Source organism: Drosophila elegans, unplaced genomic scaffold (genome assembly GCF_018152505.1).
Source record: "Drosophila elegans isolate 14027-0461.03 unplaced genomic scaffold, ASM1815250v1 contig_476, whole genome shotgun sequence".
NCBI classification, from domain to species: Eukaryota; Metazoa; Arthropoda; class Insecta; order Diptera; family Drosophilidae; genus Drosophila; species Drosophila elegans.
Window position 1 is genome coordinate 19,427,745 of NW_024545863.1, and position 24,830 is coordinate 19,452,574.

At 40.3% G+C, this 24,830-nt stretch overlaps 1 protein-coding gene across 3 annotated transcripts in view; it reads left to right on the forward strand.

The window, feature by feature from the left end:
* The window catches only part of LOC108139253 (cGMP-specific 3',5'-cyclic phosphodiesterase), a 46,198-nt gene that overhangs the window by 11,824 nt on the left and 9,544 nt on the right, over positions 1-24,830 (forward strand). For 2 of the 3 annotated variants that reach the window (XM_017261929.2, XM_017261930.2), the window contains 2 exons: positions 18,025-19,003; positions 23,080-23,344. In XM_017261929.2, coding sequence (XP_017117418.1) covers positions 18,410-19,003; positions 23,080-23,344 — 859 coding nt within the window. In that variant the 5' untranslated portion in view covers positions 18,025-18,409. Of the gene's footprint in view, positions 1-5,315; positions 5,565-18,024; positions 19,004-23,079; positions 23,345-24,830 lie in introns of those variants that run through there. The other variant, XM_041709229.1, reaches the window with a different exon arrangement.

Below are 24,830 nucleotides of genomic sequence, written 5' to 3' on the forward strand. Positions count from 1 at the left end.
CTTGATAATGCCATCGAACTTCTGGGGCCGTAGCATTCAGCCTGGTCACATAAATAGTTGGCTTTGCGGTTGGCTGCTCGTTCGCCCGTCCAGCAGGGCGAATGAATAATATTTCTGCGACCATATGTAACCAAATTCAAAACGCATTCAAGCCTGCAGTCTATTTCTGGAGTTCTTGTGACCGCAATAATAAGTTCGAGGAAGGAAAGTAACGGATGAGAGGTTTTTCTTAGAAAAGATATTTTTAAATCGGAGAAAAGAAAGATTGTATTCCTCCTTCCGGGAACTGTCACTTACTTAGTTGTCAGCATTCGATTTGAGACACCATCCGCTTCGGCTTGTGTTGCCCCGGGGAAATGCAAACATTGTCGGCAGGCAACAAAAATATTTTCAAACTGCATTCCGAAAAACAAACGCTTGGAAATTACGAACATCGAGGACCGCCGCAGGCGAACTGCTGGAAATGAAATCAATGTATGCCACAATCAATTTAAAAGTTCTCAATGTATATTCAACTGATTTGCGACACGTCGAGCATTTTAATTGAGTTTTCTTATCGGAAAGCGAATAGAATTTTCCACGAAGGGCGGCATAAAAAACCATTCACTGTGGGAGCAGAAAAACGCCCGATAAATATGCAAAACGCGAACGATTCATATTTTTCATGTGCAGTAGTAGAACAGCCAGAAGGACCGGACAGAAACGAGCTCCTGCCGGGATTCTCACACGCCGGAAAATGTGACAGAAGAGTGACAGCACTGTGGCATCTGATTGATATGCAGATGGTGCGTATACGTGTTCGAATACAGACATATATCTCTCTGCAAAAAAGGAAGCCACAGCGCATGGACAAAACTAACTTAAACGCTTGACATGACAGCGGTTAAAGATAGTGAGACGGATGAGGCAAACTCAGCAAAAAGGGGTCTTAGCCGTCATCAAACGAATCAGATTCCGCTGATGGGAAAATTCGTGTCAAGCACATGGCGATTTATGCAAAATTATGTAATGAACAAGGCAGAGACTTAATTAGGTGCACGCTTCGTTTTGAACAATTTAATTGTAGCAAGTCACGCGTTTGCGCTCTCAAATCGCTCAGTTGCGCAGCTGAAATGTAAACAGTTTGGACATTAGCATTTGGAAATTAGCGAGCATTAACACAATTTCTCGCACCTCATATGATCACCATAAAAATAAAATCACGTTAAATATTTATCAATAAACGTGCGATTACATAATAGAGAATTAGTGAAGCCAAGTGGGAAATTATTGAACACTTTGGCGCCAACTCAAGCTCGAACGGCATTATTTGCTCGCGGCCTTTGAGACACGTGTGAAACTAGTTTTGCCTGTCGAAGAGAATAGAGGTATTGCAATTCGAACGAATTCTAACTACAGTTGGATGCGCAGCCTTTTGGGAATTTACAAAAGTGTTTGTAAAAGCTGTAGCTTAAGAACTTTTTCAAACTTTGTATTTACCTTAAAAAAGGTGCAACCCTATTGTGTTTGTTTCTAAATACTTTTTAAAAAGTAAAAATGTTTAAGGATATATTTATGAAAATGAAGATATATATAAATACCAATAATGACAATAAGATAATTGATTTGTCAAATAATTTATGCCTATTGTAAGAAAAACGGAAAATATACTCTTTTAAAGTTTGCTTGCAAGGACTTTCAAAACTCCTAGTGGCCATTCATCACCAGCAGAAGTTTATTTGACGGCCTCAATCGGTCCCCTTCAACAGTCGTTAATCTGCCAGCCTTTTCACCTGCCTTTAGCTCACCTGTCACCTCGTACACCTGATTATGCCATTGCTCCCAAACCGACTTATGGCTGATTGCCATTGCCATTGTTGCACCTCAGCCAAGGATGTCTGAAAAGGTGCCAGATTGCAACTTGTCCTCGGTGAAATATTCGAGCTTTTTATTTCGCTGGCATTTGACAATTTATTTGCCAAAGTTTGTACGCGCTCTTGGCACAAATTGCTCAGATGTTTTGGCAATTCGTCAAACAAATTTGTCAATGCTACCAGCAGGACGAGCGGTTCCTGGCCCAACTTGCACCGGGCCTGCTTCTGTTGGCAAAAGTATTCGAGGGGGCATTAACACATCAGTGTTAAAATTTAACGACCTATCCTGGCACTTGACGATCAGAGGGCGGGGCGGTGGTGCGGTCATAAAAGTCGGCCGGAAGTTGTAAAATATCCGCCATGTGCGGAGAAACGGAATGGCGACATTTGTAAGGACACAGCCGCGGGGAAAACGAGCTTGGGAAATGTTTGTCTGTTCGCCTGGCCTTATAAATTTATATGTCCGAGCATCAAAATTTTTATCGACCTTCGGTTTCAAGCTCAAATATAATGAAAACGTTGCAATGCCCGCCGACCAAGTTGGCTTAGAGGTGCAATATAAATATCGGTTTTCTTGGATTCACGTACATTCACATCATCATCATCATCTTTGGTTATCCGCAACGATGATTCAGGATGGGTAAAAGACTTGACTGCCCTTCCCCTTCTATCGATTCGATCTGTTTGCCAGCATGTTTGTCTGTTTGGCCATTCTGCAATATTAATACAAGTTGCAAACCGAATGTAAGTCACTTGCAGTTCGTTCCGCTTGGCAGACACCTGCAGGCTACGTGCTGGACTTTTGAATGCGGCAAACATTGACTTTTATTGAGTGTCATGGGAGTAGATACGATTTCCCATATCATTTTTTGGCAACTATTAATATTCTTCACATTTCTCGCATACGTTCACTCACCTGACTCGCGCTGAAACTAACTGCCTAAACAAATAGCAAAGAATGAAAGTATTTTATTAAAGCACCACCATTTATGTAAAAATCATATTTACATATTTACAAAGCCTTGTGGAAAGTAACTCGGAATGCAGATAAAACACTGATAGAAAGAATCAGCTTTATAAAATGTAGCTATTACAAATTTAAAATAAGTTGGACCAAGTGTTTTTTACAACAATTTTATAAAAACATCTTTAAAATTTAGAATAGTAGTAGGTTATTACTTAGATTTAATATATGTTGACTAAGGTTTTCTTGAAAAATACCTTTGGTTTCCTCATATATAGTACTTTGAACTGTGCAAGTATATGAAACTTAGCTGTCACTTTGTAGCAGACAGTGACTTCTGCATAAGTGTGCATTAAAAGACAACTGAAAATCCTTGGAGTTCCTGAAATATTCATAAGGCAAACATCAAGTAATAAAATGGAAACTCGCAGTCTGCATTCCGCAAGCTCTGCAGCTTGATGAGCTTGTCAGAGTTCCCTGGGGTGGAAAGTAACGGGCAAGAACAGGAAAAAGAGCCAAAAGCCAGGAACACTCACTAGGGAGACGAGAAGCCAAGGTGGCCAAGGCGACCACAAAATATCCATCACCATCAACAAGTGAAGCTGCAGTTTGGCTTTAATAAATTTTTCACCTTGAGCTGCATGCGAAGCAAGAGCATTCTGAGAACTTCTGCCCTTCCGCTAGGAAAACAAATAAAACTGGAGACTCATACGCCCCGTGATCCAAACCCCCTTGCCTGTGACTTTGTATTTTCGATCTTTTTTTTCTGCGCATTTGATGCGGCCGGCTTACACGGATACGGCTTGTTCGTGTTGTAGCCGTAACCAGCAGCTGCTGATACCACTCCGGGTTCTGGCATCTGGCTCCTGTTCCTCATTCCTGTTCTGTTTCCGGATTGGCATTGTAAAACTTTTGCGCCAGTTGTGCAATACATAAGTTGGGCCATTTTAAAGTGACGGTTGTTACGACTTGAACACGGAGTCGGTAATGGATAGGACGGGGCAAAAACGGTGGTACAAAATAAGAAATCATGTAATCTTGGGCTTGACTAGTGTCTGTGCAAGTACCGTGATGTCGCCAACTGGGCACCAATGTTAAATTTGGGAATTGGGAAGTCTTATAAATTCTTTATTAAAAAGTAAGAGCTTATATATAAAAGTTTTTGTTGAATCTTCATTTTCAATCTATTTTTCAATTTATTTGGTTCCTTAGTTTTATCAAAAGTTGCAATGTTTTAAAGGAGTTCCTTCTGAACTGTCCTCAAAGCTGTTTACGCTTTGCTTTAGCGACGGGAAATATTTTCATATTTAAAGTAAATATTAAATTACACCGATTAAATTGGTAGGTTTTTATAACATACATTTTTTAATGTGGCGATAGTATGTGTGTCTGGTAAGTGTCTTGCTCTGCCTCGATAGACTTATGATTCTTGCTGACTTATCGAGGTATATTGCGCGAATTAAATATATACCTAATAGTTATGAAAACTTCTCCTCTACTAACCGAAAAGTCTGTTTGCGCTTCCGGGCAATTGGGGCACTGTCAGTCAACATCGGCTTTGGAAATGCATAACTTCTCAAACAACCATACGTTGTTGGAAATGCGAAAACTGCATGGTTAAAGGGCGTCCAAGTTGATTGCAGTTAAATGAGCTGGACCGGAGCGAGTTCAGTTTCAATTAGCTCTTATCAAGTGCAAATGAAAGTCAACTTGCGGTGAGAAAACCAAATGGATTTTTTGGATTTAAGCAAAACTAATTCGCTTAGCAACTTTCGCCTCAACGAAGAACTTTGACATGGCAGTTGTTAATATAAATTTATTTGGATTTTCGCTTTTCAAAACTTTTCTCTTGATAAATGACTGCCCGGGGCGATCGCCTTGTGCCGTCATAAACTATTCCTTTGATAAATGGCGGAGAGGGGATGCGAAAACGAGGAATCTGCATGCCATCAACATGCAACAGGAAATTCGGAAAAACTTTTCACTCAGCTAAAGTTTGCTTCAGAAATGTTTTAGCTGCAGACTTTATGTTTTCGCTTTTTAATTTATTTACTAAAATGCGTTTTACCTTGTTCGATGAAAGGCTAAAAACACGAATCAGTTCGTTGGAATAAGTTTTATGGTATATTTATAATGTGTTTCATTTGCTGGACATTGAAGTCAATAGCCAAGTAGGATGAAATTACCTCCTGCAATAGCTCTGTTTTAATTAAAGTGAATGGCGGCCATTAAAATTATGCCATTGTCACGCCCCTCGGTCATTCAGTTCTAGTTCACAATTAATGCTAATAAGCAGCCGCAGCCGCCTGACGCATTAAAACGTGGTCAAGAGCGCATGGAAAATGATCTTGGGGTGGGAGATTCCTTTCCCCGGGGTAAAGACCACAACAATGCTCGTTGTTGACCCAGTTAGATGCGCGAACTCGATAAAATTCCCAGGAAACAAGGGAGCCCACAAACGCACAGACATAGCGAGAGAGAGACACATACAAATATAAAAGCGACAATAACAGTGATAGAAGCGTACGGGCCATGAAAACTTAAACAAGAATGCAAATCCACTTGACTTGATTGAAATCATAAAAGAAAACCGGCAACGAAACAACCGAAATTGCCAATGCAAAGGCGCACAAACTGGCGACATAAAAATAAAACACAAGAGGCGGTAAAGTAGGCGGTTCTCCAATACATCAATCATAAACGTCACACACGATATACTGCAGAGCAATCGGCTCAAGTACACTGAGGTAAGCTATTGCCAGAAGTTTGAAATCATATATTTAAAATTAGAAAACATTTAAGTTTCTTAATTAATTTTGTATTTTTTTTTTGTAAAACTTTCTCATGCTAATTATGTAATTGGTGAACAAATATTTATTAATGTATCAAAATATTTGTTTTTTCAAGTGTACTAGTTGTCACAATGTTCATACGCACTGTTGCCAACAGACATTTTTGTAACATACTTTTCGGATGGCAAAGTTTGTGCAAATGATTTTCATAAATGAAATTTATGTACGCTAAAATTGTTTCGCCGCTTGGTTCAAAGAGCATAAAGCAGCCCACTGAATGCGCTGCCTGGGACCGTTGGCGTTTCGAAGGGCATGGCCACGGCCCCCAATCCAAACCTCTTCACCTCCCCCGGGAAATGTCAGGGGGCGTGCCAAAAAGGGGTTGGATGACAAACGTGCCATGGTTGCATGATAAATAGCAGCTGAGCGGAGCAGGATAGAGCAAACAAACTAACACAGCGGCGCAAACAAACTGACAGCAAAGGACACTCGTACTTCGGAGGACTGTGGACCAGCGCAGGTCCTGTGGGATCCGTGGGCTGCCGCAACTGAGTGACACACTGACTCCTGGACTGCACAATCCAAGGCCCGGGCATAAATTCGAAATGCCAATTGGTTTGGCTTGGTCTGCTCTGGTCCAATAGGATATTAAACAATTGTTTATTCTGGCCACCACCGACTGGTTAGTAAATTTGTGGACCCGGCGACATTTGTTAGGCTTTTGTCCCTGCTGATTTATGTTAATTATCCCCACAATTAACTGGTCAGTGGCAGCGACAGGTCGGTAAATTGCATTATCCCGAAGTAGAAATATACCCTCTAACAAGAAACAAGATTAGCACCCAAATTCGGCTTCGCTTTCGTCTTTGTTTTCCTTCACATCCACTTTTCTCCCCTGCTAATGGCCCAGGCAGCCATAATAATCTTTAGCATTTATTTCGCTATTAATCTCAATCAAATTTAATGTTGAGCAAAAGTCTTGGCTCATTTCGGGGAATTGTTTGGGTTTCATTGGCTCTTTTGTTTTCTTTTTCAGCTAATTTAAGGCTCTTTAGTTTTATTGGCAGCGCTTCGGTTTTACTTTGTCAGTTCAGACAATATGGCCAATTAATATATAGCTTAGGTTGAGTGCAGACTAATAGTTCTTTGCTGGCTTGAACTTTAACTTCCTAATTATCATTTTACCTAAATTCTTCTCAAATTAATAAAACATTAATTAATTTGTTAGATCTCAAAAGCTTCTGTTGTCTGTTTTGATTCATGCAAATTTCATTTTGATATTGTTCAAGGTATACACATACTGAGAAAAAGAAAGGGCCACGTGTACTGACTGCGAAAAATTCTTAGCCCTCCGGTTGGCCATGAAGATTGGTTGGAGAGGAATTTCATTGGCTTTTTGGCCGGCCTTCTTCTCCAGAAATGGCTGGCCGACCATTAAATTAACCTTGACTTGATACAGTGTCCATGGACACCTTCCAAATCGATTCGCTGGTCATCGGCTGATGCTTCATGCTGTTGAATGTCCAATTACTGCTAGCATGCATAAATCACAGCTGTCAATTATATTTGGGTCCTGCGTCCATCCATTACACACACACATCCTCGCATCCAGGACCCTCTGAAAACACACTCGTGCATGTGTCATTAATGTGAGTTTCGCAGGCGGCAGCTGCGACACTTAAACATGGAGCCTAACTAACGTTTAATTAATTAATTCGCTTGTTATTCTTTCTACGTGTGGCACGAACAAGTTTTTGTAAAACATTTATGCCCGTTCACCTACGAGGGGAGATTCATTTCGTGCCAAAGCAAAACACACATGTATTTATTCGAAAGCCAGCACGTATAGTATCTGTGGGATTCTTTGGCAGCAGCCAGCACATGCGACACTTTTTGCAGATCTCATATATTCTGCACTCGCACTGAATGGCAGACAAAAATCATAAAAAAACTGTGTCATGCAATTCTCGTATTTTCAACCATATTTTCCATGTTTCTCACCATCTTGCGACTGAATTTCACATTTTTTCCCGACACAAGTTTCGATGTCAGTTTCGATTTTTGCTCTTTCTTTTGATAATACTAGTTACATCGTGCGCAGCAATTTAATTGCATTTTCAAACATGGTACATAAATGCTATTTTTCTTTTCATGTTTTTTATTGTGTCCTAAATCGCTAGAGCTTAAATATTTGGATTCATTCAATTTCATTCGACTGTAACTAAAAAAACTCGCTGTGTTTTCACCAGCAAAAAGGAGAATAATAGTTAATGAAAATAATATGTACTCTAAATTTATGGAGGAATATATATTATTTTTTAAATATTTGCTTGCAACATGTATTTCAACTATTTAACAGAAAAGATATTTTTTTGTTAAGTTCAAATTGACGAGAAATTATAGACTTCACTAAGCTTTTAAAGACCAAATAAAAATGTGAAAAAGCAAGTTTGGATGGTATTTCATAAATACTCTTACATGAATTGAGTTCTTCTGTTGCCTGCCAATCGAAATCGCATTAAAAATCTTATTGATTCCGATCGAATGGCGGCAATTTAAATGGGTTGCGTAATGCCAGGATGTAATAAAAAAGTTTCATTAAATGAGTGCTCGCAGTTAATGCCAAGCAGCTTATCTGCCGCGTAATATGGTTTCAAGCTGCCAAAGGATCTTTGAATTACCTCGTGTGTGTGCTTGTGTATTGGCCTGCTGGGAAAGCATTTTACATTTACAACGCCAACATTATAAACATTTTAGCGACAATTCACAGTCATTATTGGTATAAAAATAGACGCATAAGAGCCTGCCAAATTACAAATCGATAAGTGGAGCTTTCAACTTGCGCAATCTTTAAATTCCATACGGGAAGTAAGTCCCAAAATCAACAACATATTAATTGCAACCACCGGGATATAGGTGCACCACCATTACAGCTTTTCCCAAACAGAGTGCAGCAGACTAAGCTGATGAAGCTATTTTTAAACAGCCGGAGAAAAAAAATGGAAGCAGGAAAAAGGTTAGGCGAAACGTGAGATCCAAATGCACTGAAATATGAAATTAATTGAAAAAAAATTATAAATTTAATATAAATACTCTTTTTATGAAGAAACAAATTTATTCCTAAAGATTTTTAGATTAATAAATATCGGTCTAATAATCAGTTCTAAACGAGGCATATATATATTTTATAAAGCTTGTAAGTGTTTTTCTTAGTATTTTGTAATGTTCGCAAGTGTCTCCAGTTTTTCGCTTAATTATTTATATAGACTTAGCAATTATACTGTATTTTTTTATGTGCAGCACTGACTAACCGGTAGCCTAGGTGTTTAATTAATGAAACACTATAGACCGGCTGCCACTTAAAAGCTGCGAAAATCCCCAAGAGAGCCAAAAACTTTTGGTAGCATTTAGTGGCTGCAGCTCAGGTGGAAAAGGCTTTCAAAACATTAAAGTTTGACCTTTTTGTGGGGCGAATAGTGCGGAGGGCTTTTCATTATATTGCCACGAGGAGACAGAAAGCTGCATAAAATTAAACATTTATGGGCCACAAGTGTGCGAAGTAGTTGCCATATACACAGACTATTGGCAACACGGCACCCCACGGCGTATGAGCAATGCCGCAAATCGCAAAAATGTATAATTCAAAAACGCGCGGGGTTTCGGGTGCGGGTGAGTGAAAAAGTCTTTAATTTGTTTTCAGCGCTGCGGTCTTGTGGTCCTGCTTGGTACTGTTTTGTGTCCTTTCCACATTACGACCGCAGTTGTTGCGGTTCCCAAGCACGAACACGCTAATGGCATTTCAATGTCCATCGCCAGAGGTTGACTCATTGCGGCATTGATTGAATGATTGCATCGAACTATTTGAATATAAATACCTTGTCCTATTTGCAGACTGAGGACTTGTGTAACACTTTTGCACTTTAATCCATTCATATTCACATATTCAAGTTGTTTTAAAGCTTGTTTATTGTTTGCTTGTTTGTTACACATGCTTTTGCTTCAACAACTCACAAATAAAATTGCTCTTAATAAACATTCGCAATTTTAAGACAATCGATTAAAAAACCCTGAATAGATTTACCAAGTGAATACATTTAAATACGATTACCTCATGCCTGCAATCACACACTGATTTCACTCCATGTGAATACCTTTTGAAAGCCAATTAATTGCCGTCTTGACTTGCAGACAAAAGACCAGGAATAGGGCTCAAGTCAGCTGTGAAAATACTGGATAATCAGCAGAGCTGATCCTTGGGATGCACACACACATGTATGCTGGGCTAGTTCGGTCACTCTGTTGCCTTTGGATGCACTCGAATCGGTTTGGACTTAATTTTACCTTCGACTGAGTCCTGTGATTGCAACACACACTGATTCGGTTTCGTATTCGGCAAAGGATTCGAGTAAAGTTACCAAACCGGGGATTTGCCTGGTAAGCCAAGGCTAATGTCATTTCCAGCTTAGCTTCATGACAGCAGCGTTTTGTCAATGAAGGAAATCAAAGGATTTCTCGATTGTTTCTGCTGAGTCAGTGAGTGGCTTAGGGTGCTTGAATTATTTGCAGAAAATTCGACAAATAAAAGAGCAACGTTCAGCAGAGAGTGGGCCAAAAAATAAATGAACATGACGTATAGTATATGGGGTATAATTCGCTTCATGTGAAAAATGACAACAGTCGGGTGGCCGTGATTTGGTTTATAAAGCATTCAGCTGGGTTGTCATAAACCCGATGTCCTTGCTCTCGGTGAGTGTCGATATCAGAACTTGGACTCGGGTGTGGGCTGAATAGTAATGAGTCAGAGTTAAATTGACATCGAGCATTTCTTGTGCCTGATGGCAAGCAATTAATGTGCTTTATGGCCTGTCATATTTGCTTGGGGGCCAACGAATCCTGACAGACGCTTCTTTGTTCCGCTTCAGTTGAGCTTTCTGCTTGATTTGGACATTGACATTGTCTGGGTGATTTTTTCATTTTTTTTATTTGCCAAAAACTGGTTGTAAGTCCCTTGACTGCGAGACAGAAAGTTTTTCATAATTCCCTCTCCACTTACTAATTGACTTAAAGTCGTATATTCGAGTACAACCATTTCCCCGATGGGGAGAAACTTTTAACTGCGCCATAAAACAATTTATTATTCAATATTTGTTTGCCAAAAGTTTTAATTGCAAAGTTTCGATGCTGGCCGCAAATTTGTTAACTCGCGTATGCCGCAAAATTAAAATTCAACTCAGCATGGTCACGAGAATGAGCTAATTAAAGTCCGGGAATATCAGAGTGACAGGCAATTCCTGGAGCGAAACAACAAGTGCGCTTAATCAATCAATGCAATCAGGCATAAATTGTCTTGAAACAAAGCCAGGGCTAAATATTGTGATGCCATTAAGAGCCACTGTCAATAGAGGATACCACGTCGAGGTGCTGGGCGACCGGAAGTGGGTGGTGTAGTGGAGGAGTGGCTCGTGCGGAAACGGAAGCCGCTGCTGAGAGTCAGGGAGACAGATACATATACAGAGACGGAGACGGAGACGGAGACGGAGACGGAGACAGTTGAGGCGAAGCACAAAAGCCAAAGCCAATGCCACTTGAGCTTGTGCAAACACAAATGCCTGACAGCCTCCTATTCTGTCCCCATGGCTCCATGTGACAATATAGAATCCATCAAAACACGGTCTTTCTTCAACGCCCCCTCTTGGTGTGTTATCAAATTATGCAGGAACGTTATTATTGCGGCTTGTTTCGTAGAACATTTCGTGTGTTTTCGATGGCAAAATTGAATAATAAACACGCCGCCAGACAAAGTGGTATTAAATTGCCACTTCAAGCTCAAAACCTCAGCGCACAAGGCACGAATGTGTTTGGATGTGTGTCACATGAGAGAAATTAAATCAATTTCACTTCAATTCCTCACTTGAAACGTGGAAAATCATATTTAAATTGTTGGAATTGGTAACGGGATGCGGTGTGGCTGCTGAACTTTGATCTAGGACCGTGACTTTATTTGATCTTGGTTTGAGCTCACTCTGGCTGGCTGTCTGCTGATATTAATATATTAATCATGTCCAAATAATTTTTAAAAAAAGTTTATCAGGCGGAGCTAAACTTATAAAAATATGTTTATAAAATGACTGTTAACCGTTTGTACAATGCCTAAAAATACATATGTTTACAAGTAAAACAAGTTTACTTTTAAAAATAAATGGAGTGTCCCAAATTAACAAATTACAAAGCAGGGTCTCTCCCAGCTCTACGGCCTAAAGTGGCGGTTTCTCCTTTGGGCAGACCGCAAAATCCTGGCCAATAAAGTGGAGATGTCCACAAAAAGGCCGGGACACAATGCACCCAGAGTCGAGCCGTCGCATTCACTTTGTTGAGCTGCTGAGCTGGTGAGCTGCTGAGTCATCGCTGCATTATGCTGTCAGCGGGCCACTATTTTCAGTCAACATTGTTGACATTTATGCGCCTTGTAGGACCTTGTTGGCCTTGTTTGGACCCGGTGGACCGGGAGCACGGCCAGTCAAGAGGTCCTGTCAGGAGGGCTTACCCTCCGAGCGCCTGGGATTGCAGTACCGAGGAGATGAATGCTGAAAGTTAAGTGGTAAATTGGTTATTGTGTTGCATTAATGGACGGACAATGCTCAAGAGCTCCGACCGCAGGCTTCCAGCTCTCACTTAGCCTCTGTTTTGGGTTTTCAAAGTGGTCAGGACCATGATTCCTTAGCTTTGCCAGCATCCTCTGTTGAATCTTTTAATTAAGGCCGAGTGCCTTGGAGCATCACAGCTTACTTTGTCTTCGCCTTGACTTTGTTTCGGCGCTGACGAAAGTTTTTCAATTATTTTGCCATGACTAGATTTCAGCTTTTCTCCATAAAGGAGGTGCAGAGTTTCTGGGGATGCGACAAGTATTAATGATGGCGCGTTGGAAAGTTGATCTGCTGGAAAGCTTTTGGTGATTTGAATTTCCTTGCTGAAGCTGACACATTTTCGGACAGAATACTGCGGCTTGCCAAGGAATTTTGTGCATTTGACTGGGTCCATTCCTCATTTTGCTCGAAATGGCATTTTAATTGAATTTCATGGTTTGTTAAATAACCAAGGGCAAGAACTCTAGTGCAATGCTATCAAGGATGTGAAGTGAACTCTGAGGTGAACCAATATTGTTGGTAATTGCCCTGTAAACATTGAACTAAGCAACAGCATCCATGGAGCTATTCAAATAAATAATAAATATATGGAAAATATTGGGAATAAAATAGATGTTTCTTTAATGGTAAACATTCACTTGCTGCCTCTGACACATGCTCTGCAATCAATATGAAGGCAAATAGATTCCTCAATTTTCGATTGCAGTTTACCCCCAACAAACAAGAAATTTTTGACATCTGCAGTGGTGAACCACATGGCTACTAACAATATCTTCCAATTCGCCTGCCTAGGGCAAACATTTCCAATTCAGCATAAGAATCTGGCACAATAAATGGCAAGTACAATATTGGGGTTGATGGCTTCTCCATGTCATGTCATTTCGTTTGTGGCTGGCAGGTAAACATTTTGACTAATGCCAAGGAACCACTTAAATGCCACCTTCAGTTGTTTGATCTAGGAGTCCCAAATATCCTAATTTCCAAGTGTTATTTTTATCAGAACCACACATCCATTACAACATTTTAATGTTTTAAGACCCTTGCAGAAAATATTATTTCAGTCAAAAGTTTACAACTCATTGCTTTAAAGGATATATATTCCTCATTAGCATCTCTAGTAAAGTTTATCTAGTTATAAGCTTAAAGGCGTTCTCCCAAAAGTTGTCTTTCTTTTGCAGTTATTATATAAGTCGGAGCGGTCCGGATCGGGCTACTATGCTGTATAGCTCCTGCTGAAGTTTGCTTCCCTCCTTGTTAAAAAAGTAAGCCGTTCCTTAAAATCCAAATATTTGTTTACTCAATGAACTTTTTTTATTAGAATTTTGTATCTTACCAATAAGTCTCTGAAAATATTTCCATTTGATTCTCAACTGAAATTCCTTTTAAATATTCAGTTAGAAAGTGCTAAGACTAGAAACGGAAGCAATGCTATCATTATGCAACAAGTTCGTCTAAGAAAATGCTTCGGGTGGGCCTTGTTCATGTGGGAAATGTAAATTTTGGCTTACCACAACATGAACAAGACTTGAAGAGGGACTTTCTAGCCGGCAACCCTTGGCCCCTTTGCCTTGGGCACATTTTCCACTGTTAAGCCAAAAAGGCGAAATGTCCTTTGGGAAGCGGCAGCCGTTGAAAGCTTATAAAGTGCAACGGCATTGCGGCAGTGAGCGTGTGCTTGTGTGTATAAGGCCGCTACGTGACTGTCCTGTCAATTTCCTAAATGCAAGGCTGAGAGGGGTTGAAAGGGGGGTGGAAATTGGGTTGAGCAGTGGCCAATGGCGGCCAAAAGCACCGCTAAGCACTGCTGATGAAGTCGCGTCCAAAATGCAACGCGGCAATTTGGCAAATTGAAAACATGAAACTAAAGGTGCTGACACAGCCAGCTCAGCTGCCGAGCTACAAACTAGCCGCAAAGTTAATTTACCCGCTCCTCGCGATCCTTGAAAACACCCCATTTCCATTGCACGCACGTCATGTAATGGGCACTTCCGCTTGCAAAATGGCAACAATATGGGTGGGGTGTTCGAGAGCGATTGTGTGCGCTGGCCGCCACTAATTCCGTAATTTCAGGCATGATGGCCCACTGCACTGCCACCACACTATATGAATCACACTGAAAGTCTTAAGTGGATTTGGTAATTTTAATAAATTGTTAGAGCAACTATTAAAAGATGAAATTTTATGTCGTTTTCTCAAAAAAATTAAATGGGTGAACGTTAAATTAAGCTTACATTTGTTAGATAAATAGCTTATGTGTAAGAACATAAGGAACTCTCCCAAAATCTGAACATTAAATACTTTAGTTGTTTAAATACCAAATAATTTGATACCAAAACCAATCATCCAATCCGGCTTTGACTTATATGCAGTTGTTTAGTCAAAAATAATAGATTTTGACATAGATTTATACATAACCATTATTGTTGATAGTAAGAATTAATAAATGTTATACTTGTACTATGGGGAAGAAACGATTTAGTGTTTAGAAATAAAAATTAATTTTTTGATTGTTTCGAAGTAGATAAATCTTTAATTAGATGGGTCTCCTATTTTGTATAGGTTTTGTGCGAGTGCCCCTCGTTGTTTGCCTTCTATTTATGGTCGCCGTTGGTGGCTGAACGTGGATAATGTTGGGTGCAGGTGATTTGCCCTGCAGTGCAGGTGGGCAGCGGTGACCACAGACCCCGTTCAGTCATTTGCATGTCCCGACTTCGGAGAGTGACGTGGCCTGCACCGCAAAGCGTCCTGCAGACTGGAACCTGCAACCTGCTACCTGCATCCTGCAAACCGGTATCCAAACCCACGGAACCTGACACGTTTGTGGCGCACTTTAATTAAAAATAACTACTGCCGCCGGGTAAAAGTACATGACCAGCGAAGCCAACTTACACATATTTTTTAATTAAGGCAAATATGAGTGGAGCTCTTCATGCAATGTCTGTGTGCATTTGGCTGATTTGCCTGTTGCAATTTAAAATAAAAACCGCCGAGCTTAATGTGAGCTGCAGTCGCAACTGTGTATATTGCATGGCAGCGAAACATTACCAACGGTGTATAATCAAGGGTTTTTAATAATAATTTTAATGGTTTCATGCCGCAAAATGTGCTACATTTTATACAAAACGAAGGCTATAACTGAGGCGATCCTTAGCTTTGCCTAAACTATTTTCTTATATTTTTAAAAAACAAACACTACACAGATGGGGTCAATAAAATTATTACAAAAATTTGTTTATCAGGAGTACAGCTTTTTACAATAAAATATAGAGCATTAAATACCTTTCAGCTAATTTCTGGGTTTTTTCCAAAGCCTGGGAAAAATAACTAAATAGCTGTTTATAGAAATCCAACTATATTGCGCCCACATGTGGACTTTACCATTTTGTATGCCATGATGTCGGTTATTTCCTCTGCTCATTTCCGGATTCGAGTGCGTGACGGCGGAGCAATGCATACTCCCCATTATTCATCCTAATTTGCCGCTGCTCATGACCATCTCTAATTGCTCCGGTTGAATTTGGAAACAAACTATCTGCAGAAGGCATCCGGGAAACCACAGCGACACTGCTCTATTTCAAATTATGCAAATGTTGACTTGCTTGATGGACAGGCAGTGGGATGACGGCATTGTCAATTCCACAAGGATTTCGGAGGGGGCTTGCGGGAAGGGGAAGGCTTCAGTGCGCCGCTTTGCGGCATCTAAACGCTTTGGCAAATTCTGATTTTGCATGGGCTTAATTACGTCTAATTGTTTGCATTTTGCAGCGGAATATTTACATTGCGCAGGCAGTTGGCAGAAATTTCAGTTGGCACGCCATGTTGGACTAATGCAAATTTGGTGAATTTATAAATGAGTTTCATGCTAAACAAGAAGCTTGCTAGTTGCGTTTTTCGTTATTTAAACTAATTGAAAGCAATATAAAACTTGAGCAAAACTTGTTTAAAACTATCTTGCAGTCTTTTGATACTGCACATTTATAAATAGTAATAAATCTCTCAGGTCATGTAACTTGAATGCAATTGTGTAACTGTAAACCCTAAGTTCGCAATTTTAAATATAACCTTTGAAGTAAAAGTTTATTTAGTGACATTTAATTCACTAAAGCTTTCGTTACCCCTTCATTTGATCAACTTAATTGTACTTCAGGCCAGCGCAAATAAGCTTACAATTTCAGTGGCTTGCGGAGCTGGTAACTTAATGTTCGATTTATGCCAACCGACCGAGGTCGACTGGCCATAAAAGGGGAGCAAAAAATTTGTTTGCCAAAGTGCGCATTAAACTCTTAATCTTTAGTGTTGACATTAAATTTACAGAAGCAACTAAGCTGAGCACGAGGAGCGACGCCCACAAAAGGCGGCGAGAACAAAGCAATTTCACAGGCCACCCCAGGACATCAGGGCAAACACGAGCACTAAACCCATCTGCAGAGCGGAGTTCAGGAATTTATTACCCAATTTTAAATTGCAAACGAGTGCGTGATAAAGTCCTGGATACTCTTGTGGGTCTCCTGGGCGCTTCTCCGGGTCTCTTCTGTGTTTTATTCAAAACACCATTGTTTATGTCCGAGGAGTGGACAAACAAGTGCAGTGCAGACTGCATGCAAAGTCAGCCGTGGTCGTGGTCAAGGTGCCTTTAGTAGAGGACAAAGGAGCAAACTGGACTGCATGTTAAGAGGAAAACTGTTGGCACACTTTGAAGCTGCTTTATGACGAGCAGATGAGATTGGCCCGGTTTTATAGACCATACTATATTTCGATGCAAGTTCCAAGTTGCAATTTGCAGGTGGCACGTGGCAAACGCCGAAAGTGTTTACCATGCAAATGTCGAGGGGCCATTTCAATGCAAATGTGCACAAATGGCAACGTTGTTGCACCCCATCACCCTCCCCATTTTCATTTAAAACATATTCCTTTTTTGTTTGCGGCACTATGCTCTCGGAAATGTGAATGCAAAACCGCCTTTCGAGTCCTGGCTTTTGCATTTGACGTCGGCTGAAATTACCTATGTCCCTCCCTTCAAGCGGTGGTCATAAATTTTTGTCCCATTGAAGCATTTAAATTTATTTCCATTCCGCATTTGGGTCGAGATTTCAAGAGATTTCTCTACTCTGCAGCGAATTTATTACCCGCAAATAAATTCCATGCGATACATTCACATTTTCGGAATTGAAAAGCCAGGCGAGAAGGACTCTTAAGAGTGGAATAAAAAAAGATCTAGATTCGGCATTTGTATTGAGAACAAACTGTGATATTTATGTTTCCCTCTTTTAAGTCACAAAGAAATGTTGGGAAATGCAACATTCCTTTTTTATGTGATTGGTTTTAGATTGTTTATATAAATGCATAGCTATTGGTTTTCCATGATGATCAAGGTACAGTATTTTTAAACGCAATTTTGAGCCTCATGACCTTTTCCGCGAAACTCTAATACTTTCATAAAATAGCTTTTAACTTTTAGCCATTTCTAAGCATTAAATGAAAAATCTCACTTAAAGTCCTTGGCAAACTTCCTGGCAACTCATTAATTTTTAAACAACTGATAAGAAGATCCGTGGCAGAACCATTCGTTCCGCACTCAACGTTAATGGCTTGGCCAGGCCACGCCCCGCTCATCTAGAATTTCGAAAGCGATTCCCTTAATGGCAGCCAGCCATTAGCCTCAAGTGGCAATGTGGCAAAGTTGCGTCTAAACTTTCTATTTGTTCCATTTAAGCTGGCCCCTAATCCGCCATCAAATAGTAACTTTCTCCGGTCTGCTTACTGTTTTGCAGGTCGCTTCAATCAAAGGGAAAAATCAACTGTTAACCGGCGAGTGGACGCATTTAAAGCCATCGAAAAAGACAAACAAGAAGGCAGGCGTGCATGAAGTGAAATCTGGCGGCTAACCGGCCGACGAGTCTGGGCCATCATCAATTACCCCCTATCCTCGCACCTGGCCATTAAAGTCAAGGAGCGAGTGGCGAAAGTGTGTGGAGCAACAAGTTGGCCGGGCAAATCCCAGGACTCCAGCACTTCGGGCCCATAAGTGGGCGGGAGTACGTGACTTAATCAGCGGACGCAGCAGGATCCTGAGCCCGGCTAACGAGGCGGCCGGAAGAGGGAGGAGCAGGATTTGCCCGCTATGATTTCATCCATGGCACAGTGAGCAGCAGCAACATGACAGATGTGTCATCGCCAGCTGGCGGCCCCGCAGCTCCGGTTGAAATAACCACCAGCAGCACTACAACACCGCTGACCAATGGCGCCAACAAGACGGTCACGTCGACGGCAGCTGGAGCAGTCCCTCCAATCCCCTCCAGCAGCTCCGGTGGCAACCAGGCCAAGCTGGAGCATCACCACCGGCAGAGCAATAACAATCGACCCACGGTGAATCCGAGTTCCGAATCGAAGCTGCGATCTCCAGCCGGCGAAAGTGAAAGGCTGATGACACCTGCCGGCACTTCCCCATCCCCATCCACATCCATTTCCACATCGCCATCCCCAGCTCAAGCCAGTATCCAAACTCAAACGAGTCAGCAGGAGAGGCTGGGCAAGCCGAGTCCCACGACATCCCAGCAGGATGTCGATGAGGTGGCCCGCCTGTTTGAGGAGAAGCCGGAGGCCTTCGAGAAGTGGCTCACGGAAAGGGCTCCTCCCGAGGCACTCAGCCGCCTGCAGGAGTTCATCGAGAACCGCAAGCCGCACAAGCGACCCTCGGTCACCTCCGATCTCTTCCAGCAGTGGATGGCCGCCTCGCCCACCGTGCAGCAGGTATGTAAATTAAATAAATCCTACCACAAAATCAAGGTAAACCATATTTATGTAACTTCAAAGAAAGCCTAATCTCTTTTTAGCTTAGTTTTAAAAAACCTTATATTGGTTTGGCAAGTACTTATAATAAGGGTATTTAATATTAGGTACAACAATTTTAAATGTTTCGAATGAACTATAGGATATGAGCAATTAAAAAAAAGAGTATTTAATTAATACCACGAAAGTATCAAAATAAAACGTATGTGACTTAAAAATGTCTTTAGGCTACAGTTTTAGACAATTCGGTATAGAAATTAAACTGAAAGGTAGAGGTGCTATGTTATTTAGTATTGAATTAATATTTATCCCTTAATACTGTCTGTAGTTCATTAGATTATTTGATTATTTATTTATTAAATTAATACCTATGCTTTACTAGTGACTGGAGTATATTTTCAAGACAAAATTTGGTTGTTTTCAGTAATTCGCTTTTGCAAACTAACATGTATAATATTTTACTCAATCCCGAAAATGCAATGCAAGCATATAGGTTAGTTAAACTAAAATCGTCTTTAAGTGGTTTTAATTCAGTGCCACGACAAAAGTTTTTCCTACGAAACTGTACTCTTGCAAAAAGCTGGAAACTTTGATAGAAATTGTTTCAGCAATTGCCGTTGCGCAAATTAGTTTTTGTAGCCAAGGCGTCATTATATTATTTCGAACTAGGTGTGATGTTCTACCTACACCACCATCCAATCTATTCCAGCCTGGCTAGTGGTTTTCCCGCCTGCACCCCGAAATTCTCAGCGAAACGAATGAAAGTGCAAATGCAGTTGGCAAGTGGCAGTGGAAATTGCACTGGTCCCCAGCACTTAGCCATCATCCTTTCACATAGTCAGTGCTTTATTTGCCAAACCTCCTGCCACTGTTTGAGCTGGTATTTGTCTTTGCCCCTCTTTGTTTTCCCCTGTTTTGTTGTACTTTTAGCACTGCTGCTGCGCGCTGGATTTCCGCTTTTATTTAACTTTGCTCGCCTTCTCGCCGAGCGAATTAACTAAATTGATATTTTCACAAATTTCCTTTGACTTGTGCTTGTCTGTTGTTGTCTGGCTGCGTGTGAAGTTCGCTAATTGGAAAAACTCACACAGCCACAGAGATTCAGAAAGGCATTTAAGCCACCGTGTTTTCTCCCACTTTTATTTAGTTCAGGCAGTAAAAAGGAAATTACTCCATTCCAACACCCCACCAATCGACAGCCAAAAAGCTTGCTTTATATATTTATTGGTTATTTATTGAGCTTCTCCGCCTGCAGGTTTTTAAATCGTTACCTCACGTTGGCGTGAAGTATTTTTCAATTAATATTTATTTGATATTTTCAGAAACCCCCCGCAATAAAAAAAAAGCATAAAATAAAATGCGGGGGAATAAATTGTACCTGACCTTTTGTCGCCGAGAAATGGTCGTTTCGCAAAATGAGTTTCGTGTGTGGGATTTTATTGGTATTTATTAAAAAATGTATTTTTAATTATTTTGTCCTGATTTAATTCGATTGCCAATATATGACATTTGGACGTATAAAAACAAACCATTTATTATGAATTTCTACTTTTAAAGTAATATAAATTACCAATGCAAGCAAATTTGTCAAGCTCTACTGAATTTCTCGACGTTTATTTATTTATTTGTCTTTTTGATTGCTCACAATAATAACTGCTTGAATTCGAGGACTCAATTTAACTCCTTTGACCCACTCGATGTAAACTGCCATCGAGATTCACTTGTGCAATGAGTATCTCGAATATGTACTTTTCCGAAATGTTAGATCACAACTTGAACTGCTCTTTGACTGCAATTGGTTAGGCAAAAACAGAAAAATATCAAAACAAGAAGTGCGCTTCAGTCGCACATGGAAATCGGCACTCACCTGGGCACTTGTGAATCAGAACTAAAAGTCAGTGGAAAATTCTTTCAGCCAGAGCTTCTCTGTGTGTGTGTGTGTGCAAAAGGAAGGAAAATGGGGAAAAACTAGGCCACTGTCCTGGGTAAAACAAACAGCAGTCAGTCTCTGAGACCTTTCAGCAATTGCCTGGCTTAGTGAGTGCAATTTTTTTCCAGCAGGTGAACAGCACGTTTGTATGTCCCCCACTTTTGTTGTCGATATTGTCAATTTATTTAAGTGCATGTTACGCAATGCAAACTGCAATCGCCGTTCAGGGTATTGGCAGTTCTTAGCCCCAGTTGTTTATCCGCATTTATATAGATATATGTTGTAGCAATGAAATTTGCATGGCATGCAGGACGCTTTTCCCATTAAGAGTCATTTCGTTTTCATGTTTTCACTTTCCTCTTGCTCAAAGCAAAAAAAAAGAACAATAATAAAAACAGCACAAGTGCTCAACATCGTTTGTTGATTTTATTGTTCTTTTCAGGGGAGCGGAACAACCAATGCCACTGGCTGAAGTTCAAATTTACTTAACGCTCTGGCTGGCTTGGCTTTGTTTTCATTTCCCTTTATTTGTCTGCATTTTATTTAATGAATTTGCATTGTTCCCACCCGAACACAAATAAAACTGTTTTTCTAACTTTTCGCTCGATCCAAACAAGACGGAGATTATTTGAGCTCTGTTCGTTGAGAAGTATTTTTGACAGCTTTTTATTTTCTCTGCAGACTGCTAAGACGAGTTTTAATGACATTTAATTGCTTAATTTATTTTCCTTTTATCACAAAAAAAGAGGGCACTTTATGAGCGACGACACAGAAGGCTATTAAAATAAATCGATCTGAAACAATGACATTTTTATTCTAGCTCACAGCAATTTTAAAGAAACTTTTGAACAGTCATTATTTTAAGTTTAAAAATATTTCAAATAATAATACGTACATATGTAAGAAATAAAAGCACAACAGTTTTAGGCCTTAACTAAAACCAATTTGATTGAACCCACAGTTGACTAGTTGTATAAACAACTATGCTAGCTATAAAAAGAAAACAAAATATAAAAGTACAAGTATTATACTTATTTTTGCACACATTGTAATTATTGAAATTTCTGTTCCTTTGCCACATGGTAATGTTGATGCAGGAAAGGGCAGCTCCAGCCCAGTAAATTGCTTTAATTTGTCAGTAAAATTGATAGCGGTGTGGGCGGCAGGACTTTTGGAATGGGATGGCCTGTTTGCTGGTCCAGGATGGGGACAAGGCACGCAACATAGCCAGCTCCCGGCTCGGTTAATTGGCCACTCGCACGCACAGGTCGGGATCGGGGATTCAAGGCCAGAGGCCTTTTTCGGTATTCAATTACCACATTGCCTCCGGAATAGGAGTCGTGGAACTGGGGAGCCGCTTAAAGGCACAACTGCCAACTGCTGCTAATAGTCACCCTTTGAACCGGACCCAGTTAATTTCCAAAGAAATTGGAGGCAAAGTTAAACGGCCTGAAATCGAAAACAGAAATAATGGAACGTGAGTAGAGACAATGGCCGTTATTGCCTTAAATGCGCTGTTTAATATTTAAAATGCTCGCTCGTCCTGCCGAATAATAATACCAGTTAATACAGCTATTTATATGGGAACTAATTACAAAACGGAATTATTTAGCTTTCTCGTGCCAAGCAACAGAATTCCATTACTGTCCAGTTCTAGCTCTGGTCAAGAAAATGTAGAAGACATTTTTAGAAAAATGTCAATTACAAGTTTTTTTAAATATATAATTCTTTATAAAATTAAGAACATTTTTAAGTCGCTAAGCAACATGTACAAAATAATGTTTCTGATAAATAATTTTACAAATACAACACATATGTATTACATTTAAGTTGATATTAAATGTAATATTAGAGAATCCAAAACTTTTTAAACAAAATGCATTCGTTTGATGTAAAAAAATATTTGTTCAAATAGTGGCTCAGAGATTATAGGTAAAGTAATTATGTAAAAACAGAAAACCCTTCCGAAGAACTATTTAAATAGTAAATCATGCTCAATTACTTACAGTTTAAGTAAGACCTCAAATCTAACACAATCTAAGCCTGCTATTAACCTTTATGGTGTGTGCTTTCTCCTTTCTCCTTTCTCCCCCACTTTACCGGTCAGAAATCGCCGAGGAGTCTGTCGAACTCTTCGGCATCGTCGCTTCCCGAGAGCCGGAGGCATTTGATGGACTTGGACGAGGGCGAGCTGTTCATGGAACTGATTCGCGACGTGGCCAACGAGCTGGACATCGATGTGCTGTGCCACAAGATTCTGGTCAATGTTGGGCTGCTCACCCACGCGGATCGCGGCTCACTCTTTTTGGCCAAGGGTACGCCCACCAACAAGTATCTGGTGGCCAAGCTTTTCGATGTTACACAAAAGACAGGTGAGTGTGCTGCCCACTATAATGGAAATGCAAAATTTCCACTGCCACTATTCTCGTTCACTCACGTAGGTGTAGTGAATGTGGGCGAGATCCTTGTGGCATTGGTAATTCCGCTTTAATTAAGGTGAACAATGCACAAACGAACTACTACTATACAATGGCTGAAGGAAGTAAAAATGAATGAAAAATGGGAAAAAAGGATATGTAAGCCAAGTCAAGTGCTCAGGGATAATGAAATGATTCTGTTGAAAGCCCGACGGATTGGGAAAACTGTAATAAGAAGCTCGAAATAGGCAAAAGCAATCAAGATGGATGTAAACATAAATACATTGAGGACATTTTTGCATTTTAATAGGATGTTTTGGTTTTTGTAATGTTTCTAGCACATGCTATACATTTTTTGGTCATATTGAAAAGAGTTTATTTAGATAATACAATAATATACCTATATACGTTTCTTGATAAGGTTCTCAACTTTTTAAGCCTTAAATTAGAGCTCTAAAAACTTTCTTGAACTCAATATATTACAGTTTCCCTAAAGTTCACCCCTTTAATCTGTTTAAAAAAAGGTTAATGGTTTTGTGAAAGGTCCAACCCATTGGACATAAACAAATTGGCACTCATTAGCGGAAGAGCAAATAATTCGAGGACTGGCCAAAAGGGGCGGTGGACACATTAGCGAAATTAAGCTTAAACGGAAGGGGGCATTAAAAGTTTTCGTCAGAACCGGCTGGTACCCTACAAAACTGAAAAGGCCCTCTTGAAATGTGAAATAGCATCCATTTCGGAGAACGTGCTCCCGCAGGTTCCGCCCACAAACAAACAGCCAAACGTATTCATACAGAAGTGCGTTACATTCGTAATGAATCTTTGGTGCAGATCCGTGAGTAAAAGCCACCGCTTCCGCTACATAATTCAGTGGGGAAAATGCGAGAAAGATTAGAGCTGCGAAGCGGCTGGTGGAAGCCGGGTGGCTCAGACACAGATATATCTACGGTTTCGGTTTCGGTTTCGGATACGGATATGGATACATGTGAGCTGCTGTGTGGGGCACTGAGATTATGATTGAGGCGGGACCGGCGAGCTCATGCAAATTCACATTTGACTTCTTGCCCTCGGATTTCGGGTGCCTTGCCATTATTTATTTATATATTATTCTCCCTTTTTTTTGGGTGCCTGTGCCTCTGCCTCTGTGAGGGCTGTGTTCTTGTATCTTTTGCATGGCAGAGTGAATATTTTGCCTATAAATTTAATATGTGTTCGGATGCACGACGGGCTTTATCTGCCGCCTAATACGCTTTGCAACGGTTGAACTAATTCTTAAGCAGTTTTTAGGAAAAAGGTTCAACGTGTTTAAATTTCAATTGTAGCGGTATTGCCAATTAATAAAATGGCTGGTCAATAATGTTGTTTACTTCCCTTTTAATATTATTAGAATGATTTACCATTAACTAATGGCTATTTACAAGTTTTTATTCATAAATGC